We start from the raw sequence: 11,528 nt of genomic DNA on the forward strand, positions 1-11,528 counted from the left end.
TTACGGATTTCTCCTTGCTTCCTATCAGACTTCAAACATTTTGAAAGCAGTGGTCGCATCTTAATATTTATAAATCTGGACAGAATGCCTGGCACATAGTGGGCCCTCAGGAAATGTTTGAGGAATTAAATTGGATAAGTCAGCCAGAATTTTTAGAGAATGAGCATTTATAAGTTAACTCTTTGGAGAAACAGTGCAACAAAAAGATGTGATTATAAATGGTAGGTAATAAAAAAGCCATCTTTATTTATTATATATCACAGTCTATCAAGAATAACATAGAACTAAGCTTAGTGCTTGCATATATAAATTGTCTAGCTAAAGCAAAATACATACCAAAGTACTGGGGGGACTGCAGCCTACTCGTCTATGTAATTTTAGTCTACTTGTAATTAATAAATGATGCAGTTTCCCTCAATTATCTCTAACCTCAAATTCTAAATTTTCCCACTATCTAAAACACACACTGAGTCTTTCCCACTGTATTCATAATTAGAATTTTTGTAAGAAGTTAAGCAATATAGAAGCATATAGTAAGAAGTGAATGACCCCTCTTTATCTCTATCTTTACTCTCACGTTGAATACAATATCAGGCTCTGAATTTCTAAGAACAGAAATATTTTGGAGCTTCATTTGGAAGAAAGGAGAATATTCTAACTTTCTCAAGATTGACTTCCTTTTAAGAATGAACACAAAAGTGACAGTCCAAATTCTGAATAAAACAAAAAGTCACAGAATTGGAGAACTTTTTCTCAAGGGACATCTCTCACCATGGATAGAGAACATGTGATGAATCAGTCTTTGCTAATCGGGGAAGAGTGATAGCAGGAGGTAATTTCTTTCATTGCTGAATTTATTTTAGACAGGTGGCATTTTGTATATGAAGTTCAGAGGGTTGCAAGATGCTTCTTCGGATAGGTCAAGTTTAAAACCCTTTTACTTGGTTACTTCGATTTTCTACTTTGAAGTAGAAATGTTATATGGCTCCTGCAATGGTTTTCTTTATCCAGTTGAGGTGTTTTTTGGTAAGGAGGATGTAGATGCCAGGCTTCTGGGGGTTACCACACTTGCCAAAGGAGGTGACACCTCTGAAAACGTTATCGCATATCAGAGGACTTCCAGAATCCCCCTGAAACAGAAAGTTACATGATTTAGACAGGAGTGCTTTTCAAGGATATTTAATCACCATTTTAGTCATTCATTTATTCACTCATTCACTCACACGTTGCTTCTCTTTTTCCTTAAAGGTTAATTTATATCTCTTTTATTAATTGTCTGCCCTCAGCATCAATTACACAGATTTGTTAATATTTTCCAATCATTTTCCTTTTGCAAAAGACAGTTCTGGAGATGGGCAAAATTTATTTTCATCAGTAAAACAAAGACAGAATAGCAAAGGAAGCTTTTAACAGTGAAAATAACTGTCTCCTTCAGTCGCCCTGTATCCCCTTTTCTTATCAGTAGATGTTAGGGGAAGAGACTGGATGTTGGGACTGCCTGAGGCATGAGATGGGATTTGAACTACATCCTGCTTTAAAGAAGGACACAGGGTAAGCCATCTTAGACCAAGGAGTACTTGTGAGAGTTCAAACAAATTTTAGGGCTCTTTTCCAGGGTTCATCAGTTCTCATTTCATATTCTCTCTGACCCTGCAAACCACTTCTGGAACATGAGTTCTAAATAAGGCCGAACCCTGGTCAAGCCCGTTCTTGGCACGTGGAGAGGCAGAAGAACGCAGGAGTTGGGAGTCGAACGGCCTCGGTTCAAGTCCAGGTCCACCCTACTGACTGCTGTTATCTAACTTGGGAAGTTAAGTAACTTTCTATGTCCTAATTTCCCCATCTATAAAATTTGTTGTTTAGTCTCTAAGTCGTGTCTGACACTTTTGCGATCCCATAGACTAGCCCGCCAGGCTCCTCCGTCCGTGGGATTTCCCAGGCAAAGATACTGGAGTCAGTTGCCTTGCCCTACTCCAGGGGATCTTCCTGACCCAAGGCAGGAGGATTCTGTACCACTGAGCCACCAGGGAAGCCCCATCTATATAATAGGATTGATAATAGCAGTGTCTATCCCATGGGGCTATGTGAGGATCAACTGGCATAGAATATACAACTTAGTATAGTTCTTGGCATCTGATAAATGCCAGCTGTCATGATCAGCAGGACAGAATCCATGTGCTGTGCTAGGCTTCGTTGCTTAATTGTGTCTGACTCTTTGCAGCCCCGTGGACTGTAGCCCGCCAGGCTCCTCTGTCCATGGGGATTCTCCAGGTAAGAATACTGGAGCGGGTTGCCATGCCCTCCCTCAGGGGATCTTCCTAACCCAGGGATCAAACCCAGGTCTCCTGCATTGCGGGCGGATTCTTTACCATCTGAGCCACCAGGGAAGCCCACAGCACCATAAGTGGTGGTTAAATGGGATCCTGATCATGGGTAATGAGGGGAGTTTCCCTGGATGGAAGGTTTCACCTGGGACGAGGGAGCACACAGCAGCCCAGGGTCAAGCAGACATTCTCTCAGGCCTCGGATATAAGAAGTAATAACAACAGTACCTTGTTCTTAGGCATGCTTTTTAACCTGATTTCCCATTGCCCCAAATCGTCAACATTTTAATTTACTTACTTCACATGAATCATCTTCACCTTTTCTACCACCAGCACAGATCATACCGAGATCAATAACTGGGCTAAAATTATAGTGCTGGGCATCATTGCATATTTTCCTATCTATCACTGTAACGTTGGCTTCTCTCAAGGCATTAGACATTTGACATGCATCTTTTTTGGTGCTTCCCCATCCTGCCACATGACACTTGGTGTGGGGTTTGACATCGTCTCCTGTTCTTGGTAGCTGAAGTATTCCTACAGCTTTGGTCATAGTTGCTTTACCTTCCAGCTAGAAAAGAGACAGAAGATGCAGTTTAAGGCAAGGACCACAGTAACCAAACCCAGAAAACAGCTCTGACTTAGATAACTTTCTTATTTAGCATGTTCTTATGAAGGATATAAATCAAAACATGTTCCAACCTAATTGACCATCAGTTATTGGTTTTTTAAAGTCACAGCATACCTTTTCAGGCATGTTTTGCTAGGCTAGTCTAGTAAACTTCAGTCAGTTGACCCGTCAATGATGAAATTTTATTGGTGGTGGCTGACAGTTCTGTGGCTGAAAAGCTGTATTGGACAGCTCAATCATTATTTTATTCAGGTGGTCTTAAGTTTGTGAACTGACTGATATTAAGACCAATGAAAGGAAACCAGAGCTCCAGGCGCAGTGGGGCAGGGTGGGAAAGGGGTCAGTGTCATTTTCCACTCCAGTGGAAACGTGGCTTCCCCTCTTCTGAGCAAGCACCAACCACCTGCGCTGCCTTCGAGGGCTCACGCACACTTTGCCCTTTTCTTTCATTCGCCAAGCCTTCTTCTTGCCTCACTACCTTGCTTTCTCTCTTTTTCTTCTGAAAATTCAAGGTCAGGAGAGTAGGGAGTGTGATAAAAGTTGAGAAGAGACTAGAGGAAGATAATTCTAGTTCTTTTCTTCTTGCCTCAAGCTGTAGGGAGTTCTGGTATTGCAGACCTTCTAAAAACACAGGAGCACAGCAGCAGAAGCCAACTGCCATATTCCTATCATTGCATTGCTTTCAGGCCCCACTTCCTGACATTAGACAGTCCCCACTTCCTCAGTGCCCCCTCTGAGTCAATGACGTGACCCCCCCCACCCCATTAGAATTTAGAAAAAGAAATGGCCACAGCTTAAAGTCTTTCCACAGAGCTTCAAACGCCCATGTGCAACACCTGTCCTTCTGTCCTGCTCACACTCTCACAAGTCCTCATGCTTGTTATCTGGCTGGATTGACAAGGAGGAAGTAGAACCCCCAGAAAGGACTTCAGGTCTGAATGAATGGATCAGACGTGGAGTCAGGATGCACATACTTGTAGACAGCACTCCTGGGGTCAGGCACACAGACCAGTGATGGGCACATCAGTAGGTTTTCACACTGGAAGGTTAACCATGGGGAGGTCCTGACACCCTCTTTAAGATTTCTCCAGCAACCTCATCTTTCTGGCCACAGTGTCAGAGGTGAGAGGGAGTTTCCCGACTCTACTTCGTACCCCTTACTCCCCGCACACTCTTTTAAAGATATTTAAATCCTAAAGGAGACTTGACCACTGCTACCACTTTCTTGAAAACTGAGTTCAGAATATTTTCCCTTGATGGGTTTGCCATTGTCTGGCTTAATTCCATCCCTTATCCAAAATTATTCAGGAAATGTTTATGGAAGGTCTACCATGTACTAGGAACTATGCTCCCTGGTATAGGGGAGAAATAAAAAGATAAAATATCTGTTCTTTGAAGTTGACATTGCACTGAGGGAAACAAACAATCTGAAGTATTTAATATATCAGAAGTGCCCTGCTGTGGAGAAAAAGGCAGGAGGGAAGTAGGCCAGGTAGCGCCCTCTACTGGGCGGGGAAGGGAGTTACGTTGCTCCGTGCCGGGAGCAGGACGGGAGGGAATTAGAGAATGGGGGCGGAGAGGAGACCTCAGAGAGAGGCAGGGCCTGGAGTCTCAAGGCAGAAAGTGTGAGGGTAACTGATAAGTATTGGGGGCAGGGAGAGTGGGGAGTTTGCCAGAAGCCTACAAAGCTCTAGGCCCTCTCTTTACTCCTGATGTGGGAATGTGTGGATTCCTTGAGCTTCCTCTTAAATCCTGCTGGGGAAATTTCTCATCAACCCTCTTGAGACAAGTGTGAACCTGCAGTCCACACTTTGCCCAATTCTGCCTCTTCTATCATACTTTCTGCATAGCAGTCAGATAATCCTCCTAAAAACAAGTCTGATCATGTCACTGCCCTGCTTAAAATACTTTCCCATTTCCTTCCCCATAAAGTTCAAACTTCTTCCCATGGTTTGCAATGTCTGGGTTCTCTCTTTCTTAAATAACTTCCCTTTCTTCCCTCTTCCTCCAAATGCATTTTCCATTAAAGACTCCTCTTGCGCTTCCTGCCTGGAAGGCCCTTTCCTCTTTTTTGCCTCCTGACTCCTGTACCTTCTCTAAGAAATCTTCCCTGACCACCTGGACATAGCCTATGTTCCCTCAGAGCCCCCTTCTTAGTCATTTCCATCACTGATGAGTCACATACAGCCGGATCAGAACAGTTGATATATTTGTCTGCCTCTCCCACTAGAAACTGTGAACACTTTGAGAACAGCACCTGTTTATCTTATGAAGAGAGAATATCTTCCTGGCACTCACAGCTGGGCCACAACTTTTCCTATTGATCATGAACACTTTTATAGACCACCAATATCAGATAGGGCTTCACTGGTGGCTCAGACAGTAAAGAATCTGCCTGCAATACAAGAGAACTGGGTTCAATCTCTGGGTTGGGAAGATCCCCTGGAGAAGGATTCACAAGATCTCCAGGATTCTTGCCTGGAGAGTTAGGTGGACAGAGGAGCCTGGTGGGCTACACTCCATGTGTCACAAGAATCATAAGAATTGGACATGACTAGGCAACTAACACTTTCACTTTTAATATCAGACAAGGTGAGCCTAAAGAAATAAGCAAGACTCCAGGCCACTCTGCACTCACTTTTGAGTACAGGCAAAAGTAAGGTCTTTGTGCCCACCACGAAAATGACCAAACACCCCTATCAGCTAAAATGAGTGGCTGCTGCTTCTTATCAATCACAGATTTAACCTCCTAGATAAGTAAGATTCACTGAGATGCTCCATCATAGAATTACCCCACTTCCTGACAATAGTCAGTTCAGAGCAAACTTCTACTTCCTAGAATACTCCATCTCATCTGACACAATCCCAAATCCTGGGATAAGTCCTATCTAACACTCATAAAAGCCACTCATGATTCCTAATGGTGGACAGTCTCCCTTGCTGAGCAAGACTCAACAAATGCAACTTGGTTTGACTGTAATTGAGTTGCTGGTGGCATTATCACCTTGGATCGACAGGTCTTACCACGGTAGGACTTTTGTCAATATTTGTTAAATTGAACTGACTTCCAAGAAGGTGAACATTTGTGTAATTATGGTGGGTCCCTGCTGTGCTTCTTACCCTTACATCCTGGCATTAGCCAGTCTTGGCTATGAGGCCAGTGTGTAAAACTGGTTTCAGGTTAAACTGACCAAATTTCAAAATTTCAAAATAGTTGTTGAAAAAAAAATCATATTTACCTGAAGTAGTTGAAGATCCCCTTCAAATGTCTGTGGATCAAAGCATGGGTAGGGAATTGCCTTTTTAATGGAAAATACTTGGTCAAGTTTCTCTTTATGGGATGTAGAGTGGGCCCCAAGAATAACTTGAGGATTGCCCTTCCTGGAAAAATCAAGGACGATATAATTTATGTGACAGAACAGATGAAATTAAGTCTGAACTTAATTTATTAAATCTGATCAGTTCTTTTAAATGGTTTCCTATATATAAATAAGCACAGCAAGTTAGCGGGCATTTAATGAGGCTTTTTTCTTTAGGTGTTTTACCTAAAACTCCCATGACATATGTTATCTTAGATGCTTCAACTTCAGGTCTTTTCAGGGAAGAAGCAACAGGAGGGGAATCCCAGGCCTTTTGGCAACAGCAGGAGCATTGCCTTGGTAAGGCCTAGAGAGGTGTGCTTGGGTGCTGACCACATGGGCTGCTGCGGAAAGCAGAGCTGCCAGTTTCTCCATCTGCCTTGGATTTGTGGAATCAACACCTAATGGAAGAAACTCAACCCAAGAACTAGAGAGTAAACCCAAGAACTAGAGACTTAACCAAAGAAGGAGAGCAGGGGTGGCGGGTTTATTTCTTTGTGTTTCAGGGAGATAGTGTAACTTGCTTGTCTTCAAAGATGACAAAGATGGAAAAGAGCCTAGAACTGAATAGGTAGAACTGAAGAAATGAATCTTGACATAATAGTGAAATTTTAAAGCTGAATCTAGGGGACTTCCCTGGTTGTCCAGTGGTTAAGAATCTGTCTTGCAGTGCAGGAGACGCAGGTTCAATCTCTAGTTGGGAAACTAAGATCCTACATGCCTCAGAGCAACTCAGCCTGTGCACTGCAACTATTGAGCCCATATGCCACAACTAGAGAGTCTGCATGCCACAGTGAAAGACGATCTGTGATGCAGCAAAGATGCCATGCAGCCAAACAAATAACTAAAGCAAAAACAAAACTTAATCTAAGCACACACACAGAAGGAAATAAACTGGTAGCCCCCAAGTCTAGTTTGTGAACCTAATGATAGCTAATCTGGGAGAGATGGGCACAAGCATTTCTTGATTTGCTGGACAGACTTTGCACTAAGTGGGCCTATTACTCAAGCCAGTGGTGATCTTAAGTGTACATTGTGCTGAAGTTCCCTTGATAAATTCTTATTTAACACAACAATATAGTGCAGATCTCCTTGGATCTTCTTTGTGGGGGGCTAGTTTTTAAGTCTTTTCTTTTATTCATGCAATTTATGCTAAAGTGAGCAGGGAAATAGTACGTTCCAGTTACCAACAACAAGTACTGATGAAGAAAACAGCAGCATATCCAGGTGATAAACATTATTATGACTGTCAAATCACAATTAGGGAAAAATTAGTTTGATCATAGGAAATGACTGTTTTGGAAAGTCAATCAGTTAAATATCAGTAATATATGGTTCAATCTAATATGTAGCAACATGGGATAACACTAAATCACAGTAAGTAAATCACTTGTAATCATAGAGAACACTTAACTTGCTCAACTATGTAAAATACATTTGTGAAAAAAGCCTGAAATAAAATATAGCAAAATAGTAACAGTGAGTATGTGAAGTTGATAAGATTAGGAGTGCTGTTTTTCACCATTTTGATTTTCAAAATGTTAATAATATTTCTATTTATAGTTAAAAGAAAAAAATAATATGAGAAAATAGTCACACACTTCAATTTTATTCTAAAGGATCTGGCCTTTGCTTATAGAGATAAACATAATAATAGCATATAACATTGAATGTACTTGCACACTTTCTTCTCCATCCCCACCTAATTTTGGTTTTGGACTTCAGAGTCATCTGACAACCTCTGTCCCTGCCCCCGCCCCAGCCCCCAAAACTGTCTGAGAATGAGAGGAGCTCAGAATTACTTACAGGTCACAGTGAGCAGCTGTCAACACCCAGTTTTCTTTGATCAAAGCCCCTGCACAAAGTTTCAGCCCTTTGATTAGAGCCATGTAGCGTCTTGTGTGAGGGGCCACTTCATTTCCTCCTATAATTCCCTCGCAGGATACTGGAAAAACTGTAAGAGTGATCCAGAGTGAAATCCTGTCTTACCGAGTTATGTGTCCCCCTGAGAAAGTTCTGATAATAATGAACAGATCCAGAACAAGTACTTAGACATGCACTTTGTGTCCAGGGAGAGAAGATCAAAGTGGTCCAGGTGGTTTGGAGTTTTTACAATTTTCCATGATAGCTTCGGATAATAGTATCTTGAATTTAAATACTACTTCTCTTCCTCAAGAATTCAGATCACCTTTAACCTAATATCCATCTCCTTCCTATCCCTGGGAGGCAGAAACTGTCAGGCAATAGAATCTCTTTTATTAAAGCTCAAAAAGCAAAAAGATTAAAGATTTACCCAATATCATACAGTAAGAGCAGATGGGAGAGAAAGCTCATTCTCCTTTTTCTGCCCTTCCTCAGTGGTTCACTTCCTACTACAGGCTTCAGTGTCTTAGTTTGGGGTTGGGCACTGTGTTATTGACTTTAAAAATCTCAGTGTTCCATGATGCAATTATTGTTGGGAATGATGGTTTGGTAAGTTGCATTAAATTTGAAGAAAGAACAACAACTATAGTAGCAATGGTGAAAGCATCTATGATTTACCAGGCACTGGTAAGTTTCAGACACTGGTTCTGATGTTTGTTGCAGTGCAAGGTGGGTGATATTATTCCCATGCAGAGATAAGGAACATGAAGTTTAGACAGAGCAGTTACTTTGCCGGAGTTCACTCAACTAATAAATAGTAAAGCAGTCTTCTAATCCAGTTCCTCATCATGAAAAAAAAAAAATACACTCTGTCCATTGTGAAGAACTGTTTGTCTGAAGTACCTTTGTTATTTTTGAAATGTAGAGCCATTTGAGAATCTGAATAAAGTACAGACACAGATATGCCTGTGAATATTTGCATACAGTTTTGGGAGAGTCACAGACTTCTTAGTGTCCATTCATGCCCTTGAAGGAGCTCAAAGATCCCACATTAAGAATTCCAGCTCTGAAGGTATCACTGAGCTATAAAGATATCATAATGTGTAGTTAAGAACATGAAATCTGGGTTCAAATCCCAGCCCTACTCCTTACTAGCTGATGACTTTGGTAAATTGTCTTAACCTCTTTGTGCCTTAGTTTTCTCATATGTAAATTGGGCTGAACAATAATACTTAAGAAGAATGTATGTCAGACACTTAGAATATACTTAACTAAGTTTTATAAAATGTTGACACACATATATATATAGTTCATTGGATTATTTTACATTGATTTATTGCTTTCTTTACCATTCCCACTACTGGAAATAAACATAATTCATTCTGAAAACCAAACTTTTAAGATTCATCTGAGAGTTATGAGTTGTGTTAGTCGCTCTGTTGTGTCTGACTGACTCTTCGCAACTCTATGGATTGTAGTTCACCAGGTTCCTCTGTCCATGGAATTCTCCAAGCAAGAATATTGGAGTGGGTTGCCATTCCCTTCTCCAGGGGATCTTCCCAACCCAGGGATCGAACCCAGTCTCCTGCACTGAGGTGGATTCTTTATTGTCTGAGCCACCAGATAGAGGGTAACTAAGCCTTCCAGTTGATAAATAATCTATCCATCCCAAGTTTAATGGCTCTGTTGGTTTTTCACTTGCTGGTTTTGCTCTGTGGATCTGGCCTGAATTTGTGAGAACCTCCAGATACAGTTATGCTTTCATATTTTTGCTGTAAACACAATAGGTTACATTTTCATTTTAAAAAGCAATATGCCATTTCATTAGCAAAGACTAAAAGTAACATGAAATATTATTGGAAATTAAGTTATGATTTCTTTTTTCCTTTTATGCAATGTTGAACAAAAATTAAACCAATATAAAATTCCATTTTCTTATAAGCAAAACTGAAAAGCATATGAAAATATGTCTTACCTCCAGGAATTAGAAGGAGACAAATGGCAGGAGGAAAAGAGAAAGGAAAAGGAATATTCATGGCTTCTGTTACTCACAGACTATTTAGTTTCAGGTACTGATAATAATATATAATGAAACACAAAGGATGTGGGTTTTTTCTTTTTTTCTTTCTCTGCTTTGTGGCTAAAGACTTTGGTGTTTTATAACTGGAAAACATAACTTTATTTTAGAGATGGTGTGGTCACTTACTTGTTTCACATTTCTTTCAGGGTTAGACCTTTCTCACCTTAAAGAGTACATGTGAAGCCATGAGACTGTGATAAATTGAGAACATTAAACAGAAAATTGCTATTTTTGGGCAACTTTTTCACTCTCAAATATGAGTTTATTTTAAAAAGCTGAGAATTCAAGTCTGTATCAGAAATTGTTTTGAAATAGCATCTTTAAACTTATTCTAGTGGGGAAAGGACAGATAGTTGATCCTTTTGTTGTTGAGATTGCTGGGTAATCACTGAGGGGAAACTGAGTTATATTCTTAATGCACACTGTTCAGCTATAAAAACACTAAGTGAAGATACAGATGAATATTTGTACATGTAGAAAGGAGAAAGAGACTTTGAGATATGATATCAAAGGCAGAAACTGTAAAAGCTTAATTTATGATATAAAAGTTGAACCTTCTGTACCTTGACACATCAAGCATAAAGCCAAATTACAAAATTTTTCAACCTATGTGACACAAATGCCTATTTTTATAAAGCAATAAGAAAAGATGCATGTTTGGAAAGAAAAATGGTCAGAGAATTTGAACAAGTAATTTACAAAAGAAGAAATAAAAATGGCTGCTATATTCCTAATCTATGGAAGAATCAGTAAACACATACCATAAGTAATCAATAATAAGAATGCAATTTAAAACATTTAGGTACAAATTTTGCCTGTCAATTACTAAAAATTAAAAGCAAAAATACTCTCTGATTTTAGAAATTGTCTTTGCTGATGGCATTTAAAACTGCTACTATCTTCCTGGAGTGCAATACATATAAAGGAATTACTAAATTTTGCATGATCTTTGACCCAACAAGTCATATTTATGATTCATACTTAAAAAAATTGTGGAGATGTATTAGTTTCTCATTGTTTCTGTAACAAATTACCACAAACTTAGTGACTTAAAACAATAGACTTTTATTATTTTATAGTTCTGTAGGTCATAAGTCTGATGTGGCTTTCCCTGGGCTAAGGTGTCAACAGGGCTGTGTTCTTTTTTGGATGCTCTAAGAAAATCCATTTCTCTGCCTTTTCAGTTTCAAGAGGTTGCTCGCATTCCTTGGCTTGTGGCCCGCTTCCAGCTTCAAAGCCATCAGTAATCAGTGGAGTCTTTCTCACATTTC

At 40.1% G+C, this 11,528-nt stretch overlaps 1 protein-coding gene across 1 annotated transcript; it reads right to left on the reverse strand.

Moving 5' to 3' along the window:
- Positions 1 to 221: 221 nt before the first annotated feature.
- On the reverse strand, positions 222 to 10,286 carry LOC133046798 (granzyme A). Its single transcript, XM_061129793.1, has 5 exons — positions 10,153 to 10,286; positions 8,121 to 8,268; positions 6,195 to 6,336; positions 2,623 to 2,895; positions 222 to 1,130 (listed from the first exon to the last, which is right to left on the reverse strand). Exons 1-5 carry the CDS (start codon positions 10,211 to 10,213, stop codon positions 978 to 980), a joined length of 777 nt encoding a protein of 258 aa, XP_060985776.1. The 5' UTR covers positions 10,214 to 10,286; the 3' UTR covers positions 222 to 977.
- Positions 10,287 to 11,528: the final 1,242 nt, after the last annotated feature.

The sequence above is a fragment of the Dama dama genome, chromosome 25, assembly GCF_033118175.1.
Source record: "Dama dama isolate Ldn47 chromosome 25, ASM3311817v1, whole genome shotgun sequence".
Lineage (NCBI taxonomy): Eukaryota > Metazoa > Chordata > Mammalia > Artiodactyla > Cervidae > Dama > Dama dama.